The sequence below is a fragment of the Oncorhynchus gorbuscha genome, linkage group LG06 (assembly GCF_021184085.1).
Source record: "Oncorhynchus gorbuscha isolate QuinsamMale2020 ecotype Even-year linkage group LG06, OgorEven_v1.0, whole genome shotgun sequence".
NCBI classification, from domain to species: Eukaryota; Metazoa; Chordata; class Actinopteri; order Salmoniformes; family Salmonidae; genus Oncorhynchus; species Oncorhynchus gorbuscha.
The window spans coordinates 56768694-56785102 of record NC_060178.1 but is presented as its reverse complement, the minus strand read 5'-3'; the positions used below and the strand labels follow the sequence as shown (position 1 = coordinate 56785102).

The 16409-nt window shown below is 43.0% G+C and overlaps 1 protein-coding gene across 1 annotated transcript in view; it reads left to right on the top strand.

Moving 5' to 3' along the window:
- Window positions 1-16409, top strand: part of LOC124038135 (kynurenine 3-monooxygenase-like) — a 46961-nt gene that overhangs the window by 21478 nt on the left and 9074 nt on the right. The window contains exons 6-10 of the mRNA XM_046353634.1: window positions 5291-5378; window positions 6014-6179; window positions 6790-6861; window positions 15165-15286; window positions 15882-16029. Coding sequence (XP_046209590.1) covers window positions 5291-5378; window positions 6014-6179; window positions 6790-6861; window positions 15165-15286; window positions 15882-16029 — 596 coding nt within the window. The remainder of the gene's footprint in view (window positions 1-5290; window positions 5379-6013; window positions 6180-6789; window positions 6862-15164; window positions 15287-15881; window positions 16030-16409) is intronic.

The window sequence follows — 16409 nt, the reverse complement described above, 5'->3', positions numbered from 1 at the left end:
TCCTTATTCCCATAATGCCTGAGGGGTGTACTTCGATTGAAGAAAAATCTACTCTGGGTTTTCTAAAGCTTGCCAGCTTCAGATAGATTCACATTCCAGTTTAGGCTTCATCCATGCTACAACAGTGGCTATTTGCTTGTCCGCCTGCCACTAACTCTAGTAGGCTTGAAACTGCGCCTGGATGTCCCACATACCTAGTCGAACGCCAGACTCTTCATTGAGGCAATTCTGAAACATCTATCTATGGGCGAGTCAGTGCCACATTTGTAATTTGTGCCGAAATCAAAATGAAAGAAAAGTTATCTTGCAAATTCAGCAGGCTATGGTGTTAAATAGGCTTGTTGAAGTGTGTCTTTATTGTATTACTTATTGTTTAATAATAATAATGATATTAAGTTATTCACACGTTTTATGTGTATAAAGTTTCAAATGCATTATGTAACATTATGTAACATTATCATTTTTTGACACACAACAACACATTTGATTATTAAAATATTTTATCAGTCGTCGTCGTCGTCAAATGAAGGGGATGATGACGCAATCTTTGCGAGACGGAGGAATCTGATTTCATTGGTCTAAGTTAGCATGCCCGGGAGCATGTTAGTGCTGAAGGATTCGTTGCCATAGAAATTTACCTGCCGATTTACGTGGTACAGGTTATCCAGAGTTGAACTCAGAGTTGACCGAAAGTTACCTCGCTAACTATGTATAGGGCTCTGGAGAGCTCATCAGATTCTCAATATTGTATGTGCTTATTGAAATGCAGTATGCTTATCCACTCATCTTGAATAGCAAATAGGTTAATCTTGTATTATCTGCCTGATGTCAACTGCCATTTCTACAATAAAATAATATGGATTATTAAGATGAATATGAATAGTTTCTCTCGCCTGATTACCGACAACGATGAGACGGCCTATAGGGAGGTCAGAGAACTGGCAGTGTGGTGCCAGGACAACAACCTCTCCCTCAATGTGAGCAAGACTAAGGAGGTGATCGTGGACTACAGGAAAGGGCGGGCCGACCAGGCCCCTATTAACATTGACTGGGCTGTAGTGGAGCGGGTCGAGAGTTTCAAGTTCCTTGGTGTCCATATCACCAACTAACTATCATGTCCAAACATACCAAGACAGTCGTGAAGAGGGCATGACAAAACCTTTTCCCCCTCAGGAGACTGAAACATTTTGGCATGGGGCCCCAAATCCTCAAAAGGTTCTACAGCTGCACCATCAAGAGCATCCTGACCGGTTGCATCACCGCCTGGTATGGCATCTGATCGTAAAGCACTAAAGACGGTAGTGCGAATGGCCCAGTACATCACTGGGGCCAAGCTTCCTACCATCCAGGACCTATATAATAAGCGGTGTCAGAGGAAAGCCCCAGTCACCCAATTTTTTGACTGTTTTCTCTGCTACCACACGATAACTGGAGCGCCAAGTCTAGGATTAAAAGGCTCCTCAACAGCTTCTACCCCCAATTATTAAAAATCGCCACCGGACAATTTACATTGACCCCGCCCGCCCCCACTTTCATGTACAGATTACCTCAACTAGCCTGTACCCCTGCACACTGACTCGGTACCGGTGCCCCCTATATATAGCCTCATTATTGTTCTCTTATTGTGTTACTTTTTATTATTACTTTTCATTTTAGCCTACTTGGTAAATATTTTCTTCTTCTTGAACTGCACTGTTGGTTAAGTAAGTAATCATTTCACGGTAAAGTATACAGTTGTATTTGGCGCTTGTGGCAAATAAAGTTTGATTTGATGTGCTTGTTAAAAGTACTGTCTTAAAACAAGCTGTAAAGTCTAAGGTTAAATAGAGACGTGTCTCTTTCTTTCCACTTAACCACTGACATATAAAAAATAATTTTAATACAATCTACAATATATAGATTTCCCCTGGGTTTAACGTATTTTCATGGTTCTCATTAAAGTGCATGAAGACTTAGATGATAAATACTGTACAATTTAAATACTTTCCCCCTTTCTCCAAAATAGGTGTAAATATTGGACTATAAATTGTGCCTTCCTGTGTTATACTTATGCTAAAAGAAATATTCTATTCTACTGAGCCATTTACTTTGTATTCTTATATTGTAATACTTCTTATTGTTGTCGAGAACGAGAACGAACATTCGAGAACGAACATTCAAGTAAGAATTTAGTTAAACTCCAATCAAATTTTACTTGTCACATACACATGGTAACAGATGTTACTGTGAGTGTAGTGAAATGCTTGTGCATCTCGTTCCGACCAAGCAGTAATATCTAATAAGTAATCTAACCTAACAAATTCACAACAACTACCTTATTTATACACACAAGTGTAAAGGAATGAATAAGAATATGTACATAAAAATATATGAATGAGCGATGGACGAACGGCATAGGCAAAGATGCAGTAGATGGTATAGAGCACAGTGTATACATATGATATGAGTAATGTAGGGTATGTAAACAAGATGCAGTAGATGGTATAGAGTACAGTATATACATATGAGATGATTAATGTAGGGTATGTAAACATTATATTAAGTGACATTGTTTAAAGTGGCTAGTGATACATTTATTACATCAATTTTTCATTATTAAAGTGGCTAGAGATGAGACAGTATGTTGGCAGCAGCCACTCAATGTTAGTGATGACTGTTTAACAGTCTGATAGCCTTGAGATAGAAGCTGTTTTTCAGTCTCTCGGTCCCCGATATGGGCCTTGACTAGTCTCTCAAAGCACTTCATAATGATGGAAGTGAGTGCTACGGGCGATAGTCATTTAGCTCAGTTACCTTTCGCTTTCTTGGGAACAGGAACAGTGGTGGCCCTCTTGAAGCATGTGGGAACAGCAGACTGGGATAAGGATTGATTGAATATGTCCGTAAACACACCAGCCAGCTGGTCTGTGCATGGTCTGAGGACGCGGCTGGGGATGCCATCTAGGCTGGCAGCCTTTTGAGGGTTAACACGTTTAAATGTTTTACTCACATTGGCTGCAGTGAAGGAGAGCCCACAGGTTTTGGTAGCGGGCCATGTCAGTGGCACTGTGTTGTCCTCAAAGCGAGCAAAGTTGTTTAGTTTTTCTGGGAGCAAGACATCGTGGTCCGCGACGGGGCTGGTTTTCCTTCCGTGATTGACTGTAGACCCTGCCACATACCTCTCGTGTCTGAGCCATTGCATTGTGACTCTACTTTGTCTCTATACTGACTCTTAGCTTGTTTGATTACCTTGTGGAGGGAATAGCTACACTGTTTGCATTCGGTCATGTTTCCAGTCACCTTATCCTGATTAGAAGCAGTGGTTCGCGCTTTCAGTTTTGCGTGAATGCTGCCATCAATCCAAATCAAATCAAATCAAATCAAATTGTATTTGTCACATACACATGGTTAGCAGATGTTAATGCGAGTGTAGCGAAATTCTTGTGCTTCTAGTTCCGACAATGCAGTAATAACCAACAAGTAATCTAACTAACAATTCCAAAACTACTGTCTTATACACAGTGTAAGGGGCTAAAGAATATGTACATAAGGATATATGAATGAGTGATGGTACAGAGCAGCATAGGCAAGATACAGTAGATGGTATCGAGTATAGTATATACATATGAGATGAGTATGTAAACAAAGTGGCATAGTTAAAGTGGCTAGTGATACATAAGGATGCAGTCGATGATATAGAGTACAGTATATATACGTATGCATATGAGATGAATAATGTAGGGTAAGTAACATTATATAAGGTAGCATTGTTTAAAGTGGCAAGTGATATATTTACATCATTTCCCATCAATTCCCATTATTAAAGTGGCTGGAGTTGAGTCAGTGTCAGTGTGTTGGCAGCAGCCACTCAATGTTAGTGGTGGCTGTTTAACAGTCTGATGGCCTTGAGATAGAAGCTGTTTTTCAGTCTCTCGGTCCCAGCTTTGATGCACCTGTACTGACCTCGCCTTCTGTATGATAGCGGGGTGAACAGGCAGTGGCTCGGGTGGTTGATGTCCTTGATGATCTTTATGGCCTTCCTGTAACATCGGGTGGTATAGGTGTCCTGGAGGGCAGGTAGTTTGCCCCCGGTGATGCGTTGTGCAGACCTCACTACCCTCTGGAGAGCCTTACGGTTGAGGGCGGAGCAGTTGCCGTACCAGGTGGTGATACAGCCCGCCAGGATGCTCTCGATTGTGCATCTGTAGAAGTTTGTGAGTGCTTTTGGTGACAAGCCAAATTTCTTCAGCCTCCTGAGGTTGAAGAGGCGCTGCTGCGCCTTCTTCACGATGCTGTCTGTGTGAGTGGACCAATTCAGTTTGTCTGTGATGTGTATGCCGAGGAACTTAAAACTTGCTACCCTCTCCACTACTGTTCCATTGATGTGGATATGGAGGTGTTCCCTCTGCTGTTTCCTGAATTCCACAATCATCTCCTTAGTTTTGTTGACGTTGAGTGTGAGGTTATTTTCCTGACACCACACTCCGAGGGCCCTCACCTCCTCCCTGTAGGCCATCTCGTCGTTGTTGGTAATCAAGCCTACCACTTTTGTGTGGCCACGCACCGTCCAATCCACAGTGTTGGACGGTGTATACCATGTTTATCCTGTACAACAAATAAACTTGAAATGTAAGGTATTTTTTGAGGCCTAAAAATATGTTAAATGAAGCTCCACAGCCTTGGGGTAGAGATAATAGGTTAGTGAGAGCATGATTCGTCTGACTAATGAGACACAGCGGTTTCTCTTATGGGTTTTCTAATAGTCCATATCAGGGATGGGCAACTGGCAGCGTCCCTCCTTTTGAAGGCCCTCTAATCATTCTGGGTCTGAACTTACTGTTGCCAGTTAGAATAGTAGAATACACAAGGTGCAATTTAGAAATTTGGTTGTGAATCAGCAGTTTTTCTCTTGTTATGTCAGTCACTGATAGTCAGTCGATTAGCCCATGTTGGCTTACATGTTTTAGATAGCTGGTCACTAAACTAATTTAGCAATATAAACTTGTTATCGTAGTCGATGGCGGCCCCAGTAGATTTTTTTATCAGTCTCACTCAAATATCATATTAAAAACTGCAAACATTTCTCTCCACACTATTGCAAAATGTGTAAAATTGCATGAAATCTGCTATAAAATTGTGAAATCTTCTCTCCGCCCCATTGTAAAATGTGTAGAATTGCACGGAATTAACAAAAAATGGTCCCCCAAGCCCCCTAAGAACAGCCCTTAGCCATAGTATTTTGGCCATATACCACATCCCCTCGTGCCTTATTGCTTAAAGGTAGTCAATTCTTGTTGTTCTGTAACTGCAGCGGCAGAGACGTATTCAAACACAAAGCTGAACTTCGCCCACAAACTACTCAACTGGAGCACTGAAACAGGAGCGATGACCTTTCTCAGGTAAATAGTTAGTAATCACACGGACACACACACACACACACACACACACACACACACACACACACACACACACACACACACACACACACACACACACACACACACACACACACACACACACACACACACACACACACACACACACACACACACACACACACACACACACACACACACACACACACACACACACACACATTCTCTCTCTATATATATCTCCCTCTCTTTCTAAAGTGCTCTCTAAAGTTGCCTTGCTCTTGTTTTATTGTTTTTGGTTGGACTTTGTTCCTGCATTTAATTGCATGTGGCCTAGTGTGTGTCCAACACCATATGTGTCATAGGGTCATAATATACGTGTTGCTTTTAAGCCTCTATGCATAACTTTTTTTATTGGTCTGAAATTGGGTGGCCTTGAGGTAATTGTGTCATACAATTTACAACCAAATTTGCAGTAAAACCTCCCTACCGCTGTGAGAATTAGCACTGCCGCACAGTGAATGATTAATTTAGGGCTTATTCACTAACATTCTACCTATTTAAAATTAATTATAAACTGACAACTTTATTGACATTGAAGTTTTTAAATGATCACATTTAATTCAATGATGTTGGTGGTACTGTATGGTGTGTCTTAGGGCTGATGGTGCAAAGGAGGAGATCCAGGCAGACTTGATTGTGGGGTGTGATGGAGCATTCTCTGCCATTCGGAAACAGTTCCTCCGTCAGAGCCGTTTCAACTTCAGTCAGACCTACATCCCCCATGGGTACCTGGAGCTCACCATGCCCCCTATCAATGGAGAGGTTGGTCCTCTGATGCTCAGAACATGGCACAGGATCAGATCAGGGGCCATATTAAAAAACAGTTTCGGAGTAGCAGTGCTAGGATCAGTTTAGCCTTTTAGATAATAATGAATAAAATTATATGGACAGAGGGGACCTGATCCTAGATCAGCACTCCTACTCTAAGTCATTTTTTTGAATACAGCCCATGTTTCAAATAGTTTTAAATGTTCTTTCAAATACTTAAGCTATGCTTCAATGAGCTTTCTGGTGCAATGGAGCCAATGCTATGGTCCCAAAAGCGTATACCCCACCCATCCGCCACACCAGTCAGGCTCAATCAAACACTAAAAGTATTTGAAATTAAATACTATTTGAACCTAAATCTGAACTGATATGTTTTTATAGTTCATTGTATCAACAGGAAAAAGTCTCTGCACACTACCAGTCAGATTTATTTTAATAACTTATCTTTCTGTCAGTCAGAGAATGTTCATTGTATTAGCATAGTATTTCATAGGGTATCAGGTGTCATCTCGTTTGTTGATCAACTTTTGGTTAATGCAATGCTACTGTGTCTGTTGTGTATAATGCTGTTATAATGGTGTCATTTCTTTTACTTTGCTCCCAGTTTGCCATGAAGCCTAATTATCTGCACATATGGCCACGCAACACATTCATGATGATTGCTCTGCCCAACTTGGTGAGTATAAATAGAACACCGTGTTTGCTTCATTCATTTTTTTTATTTGACCTTTATTTAACTAGGCAAGTCAGTTAAGAACAAATTCTTATTTTCAATGACAGCCTAGGAACAGTGAGTTAACTGCCTGTTCAGGGGCAGAACGACAGATTTGTACCTTGTCAGCATCGGGGATATGAACTTGCAACCTTTCGGTTACTAGTCCAACGCTCTAACCACTAGGCTACTCTGCCGCCCCATTATCATGTGCTCTTGTGAAGTGAATACAATATAAGAAAATGTCTCTAAAGAGATATAGTGCTTTTTATTAGTCTATTAATGTGGCACAGACTACTCCTGGCTTGCGTCACACACTACAAGATTCTTCACTGGGACATAAGGATTCTCGATACCACTCTGTCTCGAGGAAACAATGATGTAATGATGTGATTAGATTTAATGTAGCTACAATGAGCTGTGGCTCAAAGCAGCCTCGTCAGACATTCACGCTTGCCATACAAGAGTTGAAATATAGCCAACATTTTGAAATGAATAACATTGCTTGTGAACTTCAGAGCTGTAATGATTTAACACGTCGTCTTTGGTTAAAGGCAAGTATGAGCTGGTCTTATTTGGTTCTTTCCCTCCTTCTAGTTAAAGAGTCCCTATTTATTCATCCGTTCATTGTATTCACAACTGCGTGTGAGCAGGTGTCTCAGTCGACTACGGCCTGCGCCTACCCGACCGGCGACCTGCAGTCTGTGGCCGCTTCTCCAGTTATGGGTCCTCTTTCACCTGCTCCTACAAGATCCAAGGAGCCATGATGCCGTTCGAGATGTGAGATTGTGTTCTCGGGTTGCTTACGTCATTTCACTCCTTACTGGCCGGGCTCGAGAATGGGGCAACATTGGGAGGCATGAATGAACATTGCTTGTGAACTTCAGAGAACAGCGCTGACTCATGTTTTCCAGAACTTTAAAGAGGAGATGATTCTCACTGGGGATTTAACACAGGTTCCATCAGATCTTTATTGATTTAAACTTGTACTATTTCAAAGACCGTTAGACAAGCCTACGCCCATGTTTGCCTTAGATGGTAGTCATCTTCCCAGTATCAAATTTGAGACACTTGTTGTTGTTTTGGGTCATCCCTGCTAGTATGTCATAATCCTTCATCTCACATTCTTGATGTGGATTTTCAGCATTGCAGACAGTGTTCTGACTTTTCTCGGTTCCGTTATTTCCGCTGAGCTAAGGTCACGTGTCGAGTCAGCGCTTTTTTAGGTTTCGCTGCGTTTCATTCGTAATTTCGGTCAAGTTGCTGCCCCTCACAGCTCTTACTTCTGTTGCTCAGATTTAATGAATAAGGGGGCAGAACACCAAGCCTTTTGAGCATTCAGACATGACACGCGCAAGAGAGTCTGTTCCCTGCCATTCTCTCCTGTTCTTGTCCCTGCCCTTGCTGTGTCTCAGTCTGTCCCTAGTTCTCATTTTTTTTTTTTTAGAGTAGTACCCTAGTTTCACGTTTTTCATTGTCAGATTGTTGCTCCCAGTGCTGTGTCTTCCCACACCTGTTCAGTCCCTAGATTGTCCTGTCGTGTTTTTGCCGTGCACCCTGTGTGAAGCTCAGACCTGCAGATGTGGCATTCTCAGTTGTTTCCCTCTACAAGTCTGTTATTCCGTTTTGGACTTTAATAAACTCTGTTTCTGTTAAGTCGCGTTTGGGTCCTCTTTCACCTGCATGACAGTATGGCTCCTGCTCGAGATTCTACACATTCTGGGGGATGTGAAACAACGTCATCTCACTGGATTCTTCCTGGCAAGCTCTCATTGGCTATTGCTGATAACTATTCTCAAAACTTGTTGTTGCACATCTCACACTACAAGAGCATTGCAGATTTTGTGCAGATTTTGAGCATTGCAGACATGTTTGAAAATATCGGGACGTCTGCGACTGCTCAAAGATTAGCTCACAAGCCCTCAGATTGCATCTCTGACCCACATTAAATGAGCGTCAGTGACGGCCGGGTACCCCGAGTAGGCAACGACACAGGGATTTTTTTCTACCATCTCAAAAGCTTGTCTGGGGACAGCAAAATCATTGTGTACACCCAACTTTTTGGCAGGTCCTAATAAACATTACAAGACTAATAAAACATAGAATTGTATATTGTTAGTTTAATTATGTTAATCCAAATTAATGGATGTAACACTATTTTGTTCATTAAACAGACAAGACACACCTACCCGATCGTAGTCAACACATATATATTTTGTTGTAAGAATATAATTAAATATATCAGAATAAAATACAAATAATATTCTTCCCCACTCAACTTGTGTTATGGAAATGTGTGGAACCGCTGTGTCATGGAAATGTGTGGAGCCGAGTCCAAGCCTCATCTCTTTCTAACCCACTCCTGTTTGTTAGGGAGCGGGCATAGGGTATTACATTGAGAGTGTCTTCATCATGATTCCAAAAGAAAATAATAGCAATCCTATTTTCAAAAGCATGTGGATCTTGTGTTAATTTTTCACAACCTCCGCAGGCTTTTGTAGTTGCCTATATGCAATCAAGCAAAATAAAAGGCCTACACTAGATTTGGGCTACATTATGGAATGCTAAATGTTTCTGATCAGTGATAGATGAGCAAATGAATAGATGAGCTATACCACCTCCACTTATTTGACCAGCGGGAAACCAGTTAACCAAATAGCCTATGCAGATGGAGGTTCAGTGAATCAAAATCACATTGATTGAGACAAGTCAGTGAAGTCACATTCATTGATTTATCAAGACGAGTCCCCACGCTTGTTTCAAAGCAGCATGATGGTGCTGTCCCAATCAAAACAGTGCTGAAATGTTCATCTAGTTGACCACATACGATTATTCCAATAAGTGGATGACTTTGGCAGTTTCAGTAAGCTACAATTTGATTTGAGCCTTCAATTGCATTAGCCTACTCTATTCCAATATTTGAATCATTGTCACGCCCTGACCTTAGAGATCCTTGTTATTCTCTATGTTTGGTTAGGTCAGGGTGTGATTTGGGTGGGCATTCTATGTTCTCTATTTCTTTGTGTTTGGCCAGTGTGGTTCCAAATCAGAGGCAGCTGTTTTTCATTGTCCCTGATTGGGGATATTACTTAGGCAGCCCTTTTCCCCTCCTTCAGTGTGGGAGCTTGTCTTTGTTTGAGTGCATGTAGTTTGCACGGTGAAGCGGTCTCAGTCGTTGTATTGTTTTTCTTGGTGGCACATTTAAATAAAAGAATGTACGCCTACCACGCTGCACCTTGGTCTCCTTCCGACGACAAACGTTACAATCATTCAGTGATATTTCTTTATGGATCCAGTTGTGGTTAAGAAAACAGTGCATACTTAGTGGTGGGATATGCAAAGAGATGGGAGAAGTGACATGCCTCGCAAAGTTTAGAACTGGCAGGAGGATGGTTAACTGGCGCTGCCTAGTGACGATCAAGAATGACGCCCTAGCATTGTGGCTCCGTTTACCAAAACTATTTACCAAATGTATATGTCACATTGCAAAACTGGCTAATCACCTGCAGGAGGTCACAGTGTAAACAGGGATATTTGACCCTTGACCTCTGAACATCATTAATCATTAATCCAAGATGGCGTAGCAGTCAGACGTCTTTGTCCTGCCGTGTCCTTTGTATATATTGTTTTACATATTTTTCGTCGCATATCTTTTAAAATATTTAGCTAAACCTCAACATCTAAATACTCTCCTGCAACCCGCCTCACCCAATGTGGCGTGGAGCTGCTTTTTTTTCCTAAAGTATTTATATTTACTTTGGATCTGGAATCCCTCAACTGAAGCTAGCCAGCTAACTACCAGATATCAGTCAGCAAACCATTGCCAGCGGTCATCAGCTAACCTTCAGCTCGGAAAGCTCTCGCCAGTTCGAACAACGTGACTCTAATCAGAGCATAACGGACCTGTTATTTTTATCCCCGGATTCCTACCGCAAACTGAACATTTTCATCTGGATCTTCACAACTAGCTAACCGCAATCACGGATGACTACTCCTGGCTTGCGTTTCCTTCCCAGAGCAAGCACCAATTTAGCTTGAAGCTAGCCCGGCCAGGGCTCCTGTGCTACCACCGAAGCATACTCCTGGGCTACAATACTGGCCTGCTAGCTACCTAGAGCAACTTGGAACCCTACTAATTCCACGACTGGTCTATCGACATCACCGCACGAAGAGGCAAAAACAGACTTACCCCCATCGCGACATCACCCCCCCAAAGGCTAACTTTCTAGCCCCTGCTATCTGCTTGCTTGCTAACCTGGTCTGCTAACTGCTAAACTGCCGGGCCCTGGTCTGCTAACTGCTAGCTTGCCTGCCCGGTCTGCTAACTGCTAGCCCTTGCTAACTGCTTGCTTGCTAACCCGGTCTGCTAACTGCTAGCTTGCCTGCCCGGTCTGCTAACTGCTAGCCCTTGCTAACTGCTTGCTTGCTAACCCGGCCTGCTAACTGCTAGCTTGCCCTGGTCTACTATCTACTGGCTTGTTTAGCTTCGGCCTACTAACTGTTAGCTTGTTAGCCTGCTAACTGTCTGAAATCGCCATGTCCCCAGCCAGCCCAACCACTCACTGGACCCATATGTTCACATGGCTACGCATGCCTCTCTCTAATATCAATATGCCTTGTCCATTACTGTCCCCGTTAGTGATTACTGTCTTATTTCACTGTAGAGCCTCTAGCCCTGCTCAATATGCCTTAACCAACCATGTTGTTCCACCTCCTATATATGCGATGACATCACCTGGTTTAAACATCTCTAGAGACTATATCTCTCTCTTCATTACTCAATGCCTAGGTTTACCTCCAATGTACTCACATCCTACCGTACCTTTGTCTGTACACTATGCCTTGAATCTATGCTATTGTGCCCAGAAACCTGCTCCTTTTACTCTCTGTTCTGAACGCGCTAGAAGGCCAGTTCGTATAGTCTTTAGTCGTACCTTTATCCTACTTCTCCTCTGTTCCTCTGGTGATGTGGATGTTAATCCAGGTCCTGCAGTGCCTAGCTCCACTCCCACCCCCCAGGTGCTCTCATTTGTTGACTTCTGTAAACCTAAAAGCCTTGGTTTCATGTCCATGTTAACATTAGAAGCCTACTCCCTAAGTTTGTTTTACTCACTGCTTTAGCACACTCTGCCAACCCAGATGTCTTAGCCATGTCTGAATCCTGGCTTAGGAAAACCACCAAAAACCCTGAAATCTCCATTGCTAACTATAACGTTTTCCGCCAAGATAGAACTGCCAAAGGGGGCAGTGTTGCAATCTACTGCAAAGATAGCCTGCAGAGTTCTGTATTACTTTCTAAGTCTGTACCCAAACAATTTGAGCTTCTACTTCTAAAAATTCACCTTTCCAGAAACAAGTCTCTCACTGTTGCTGCTTGCTATAGACCTCCCTCTGCCCCCAGCTGTGCCCTCGATACTATATGTGAACTGATTGCCCCCCATGTATTTTCTGAGCTCGAGCATGCCCCTCTCAAAAAATGTAGAACTAGGAATAGATAAAGTCCTTGGTTCACACCAGACCTGTCTGCCCTTGACCAGCACAAAAACATCCTGTGGCATTCTGCATTAGCATCGAATAGCCCCAGGATATGCAACTTTCAGGGAAGTTAGGAACAAATATACACAGGCAGTTAGAAAAGCTAAGGCAAGCTTTTTCAAACAGAAATTTGCATCCTGTAATACTAACTAAAAAAAGTTCTGGGACACTGTAAAGTCCATGGAGGATAAGAGCACTTCCTCCCAGCTGCCCACTGCTCTGAGGCTAGGAAACATTGTCACCACTGATAAATCCACTATAATTGAGAATTTCAATAAGCATTTCTCTACGGCCTGCCATGCTTTCCACATGGCTACCCCTACCCCGGTCAACTGCCCGGCACCCTCCACAGCGACCCGCCAAAGCCCCCACCATTTCTCCTTTACCCAAATCCAGATAGCCAATGTTCTGAAAGAGCTGCAAAATCTGGACCCCTACAAATCAGCCGGGCTAGACAATCTGGACCTTCTCTTTCTAAAAATTATCTGCCGAAATTGTTGCAACCCCTATTACTAGACTGTTCAACCTCTCTTTCGTATCGTCTGAGATTCCCAAAGATTGGAAAGCTGCCGCGGGTCATCCCCCTCTTCAAAGGGGGTGACACTCTAGACCCAAACTGCTACAGACGTATATCTATCCTACCCTGTCTTTCTAAGGTCTTCGAAAGCCAAGTTAACAAACAGATTACTGACCATTTCGAATCCCACCATACCTTCTCCGCTATGCAATCTGGTTTCAGAGCTGGTCATGGGTGCACCTCAGCCATGCTCAAGGTTCTAAACGGCATCCTAACCGCCATCGATAAGAGACATTACTGTGCAGCCGTCTTCATCGACCTGGCCAAGGCTTTCGACTCTGCCAATCACAACATTCTTATTGGCAGACTCAACAGCCTTGGTTTCTCAAATGATTGCCTCGCCTGGTTTACCAACTACTTCTCTGATAGAGTTCAGTGTGTCAAATCGTAGGGCCTGTTGTCTGGACCTCTGGCAGTCTCTATGGGTGTGCCACCGGGTTCAATTCTTGGGCCAACTCTCTTTTCTGTATACATCAATGATGTTGCTCTTGCTGCTGGTGATTCTCTGATCCACCTCTATGCAGACGACACCATTTTGTATACTTCTGGCCCCTCCCTGTGTTAACTAACCTCCAGACGAGCTTCAATGCCATACAACTCTCCTTCCGTGGCCTCCAACTGCTCTTAAACGCAAGTAAAACTAAATGCATGCTTTTCAATCGATCGCTGCCCGCACCTGCTCACCCGTCCAGCATCACTACTCTGGACGGCTCTGACTTAGAATATGTGGACAACTACAAATACCTGGGTGTCTGGTTAGACTGTAAACTCTCCATCCAGACTCACATTAAGTATCTCCAAACCAAAATTAAATCTAGAATCGGCTTCCTATATCGCAACAAAGCATCCTTCACACATGCTGCCAAACATACCCTCGTAAAACTGACGATCCTACCGATCCTCGACTTCGGTGATGTCATCTATAAAATAGCCTCCAACACTCTACTCAACAAACTGGATGCAGTCTATCACAGTGCCATCCGTTTTGTCACCAAAGCCCCATACACTACCCACCATTGCGACCTGTACACTCTCGTTGGTTGGCCCTCGCTTCATACTCGTCGCCAAACCCACTGGCTACAGGTTATATACAAGTCTCTGCTAGGTAAAGCCCCGCCTTATCTCAGCTCACTGGTCACCATAGCAGCACCCACTCGTACCACACCCTCTAGCAGGTATATCTCACTGGTCACCCCTAAAGCCAATTCCTCCTTTGGTTGTCTTTCCTTCCAGTTCACTGCTGCCCATGACTGGAACGAATTGCAAAAATCTAGTGAGGGAGACTCACATCTCCCTCACTAGCTTTAAGTACCAGCTGTCAGAGCCATTTACAGATCACCGCACCTGTACTTAGCCTATCTGTAAACAGCCCATCTATCTACCTACCTCATCCCCATACTGGTATTTATTTATTTATTTTGCTCCTTTGCACCCCAGTATCTCTACCTGCACATTCATCTTCTGCCGATCTACCATTCCAGTGTTTAATTGCTATATTGTAATTACTTCGCCACCATGGCCTATTTATTTCCTTAACTTACCTCATTTGCACTCACTGTATATAAACGTTTTTATTTATTTTTCAACTAGCCTACCTGGTTAAATAAAGGTGAAATAAAAATAATAAAAAAATCATTCTCCTGGTCCAGATCTTTACATTCACTTTATCTCAAATAAACTTTTAGCCACTAAACTTTTTCACCAACATCTTCACTTCTCAATTACTCTGGGTCCCACAGGTCGAGCCCTACTTTTTAACAGAGGTGAACGCTCCCACAAAATGTCAGCAAAGCATTTATAGCAGATAGGCAGTAATCCCACCTCTCAGCCTCCACCGCTGCTACTATTAATACCATTATTAAAGTTCTGGCCTATTCAGCGAAAGAGGAACAGCTGTTCTGTTTGAGTGTAGCCAGGTTAATGCACCTAATTCAAGGGTACATTCGCACTGTCACTCAGTACAGCTCAAGGGTGCATTGGGAGGATGGTGAAAAAATGCATTGCATTGCCGCCAAGGTAGCGACACTCCTAGGACTTCTAGGATAGGCTGGCCTGCTAACGCACCCACCATTGCCATCTCGCTGCGCCACATCCATCAGTTCATGTGAAGCATCCATTTGTTAGGCTTATTAATCTCCATACTGTTTGTTCTCAGGACAAGACTTTCACCTGCACACTCTTCATGCCGTTTGACGAGTTTGAAAATGTCACTACAGGCGACCAGGTCATTGAGTTCTTCCTGAAATATTTTCCCGACGCCATCCCACTAATAGGAGCGTAAGTGACTTTCCCCTCCCCTCCTGTGTCCCTCCATCTATCCTCCTTTCCATCCCTTTATCCCTCCGGCCCACTTACATTTTTTTTATGGCATCAGGGCAGGTCAAACCACATCCATCATCTCGAGGGTAAAGTTACTGACCCACCATTACATAGCCTGGAGAGCTGAGTTTTTTATTGAGCTGAACAGCATGTTGCAGCTGAGGTGTGTAACTCGTATAGGTCTTTTCAGGGTTGACTTGACTTGAAAGGCAGCAGGAGAAACAGCTTAAATGCTGTTTGGTTTTAGATCCCCCCCCAACCGCTGTCTAAATCCACAGTTAAATTATGTAATTTATTTTGAAATAAAGAATGTAACACCTACAATATAACACAACTAGCTGATGTGTTTGTTTTTTAATCCTAGCTGCCCTCCTCTGCCAATGCAATGCCGGAGAGTATGACCATATTCTTCTCTCATTAGATACAATGGTTGAAAAGAGCGCATGGATAAGGTCCTGCAGTGTTGCTGTATAAGAAATCAGCATGTACCATACACTATGCATATCAATGTCATAGCAGTCATTGTGTGTCTCTCTGCTACCCTCTTTCACAGGGATGCTCTTAAGAGGGATTATTTCCGTCTACCAGCCCAGGCCATGGTGTCCGTGAAGTGCTCTCCATATCACCTTAGTGATAAGTGTGTCCTTATGGGGGATGCAGCCCACGCTGTGGTGCCATTCTACGGACAGGGGATGAACGCAGTAAGTCAAAGTATATGCAGTATATACTGAGGGGAACAGCAAGAGGGGGAGGAGGATGGAAGATATGAGACCTGCGCGGTCCTGTGTGGCTCAGTTACGAGCATGGCGCTAGCAAGGTCATAGGGCCAAGGTCATGGTTTCTCTGTGTCTCTTAGCACATACAGTGCCTTAAAGAAGTAAAAACAGAAAGTGTTCACACCCCTTTGCTTTAAAAAAAATGTTTGTGTTACAGCCTAAATTCAAAATTAATTCATTTCTTTATTTTTTTGTCACTGGCTTACACACAATACCCCATAATCGAATCAAATCAATCAAATCAAATTGTATTTGTCACATACACATGGTTAGCAGATGTTAATGCGAGTGTAGCGAAATGCTTG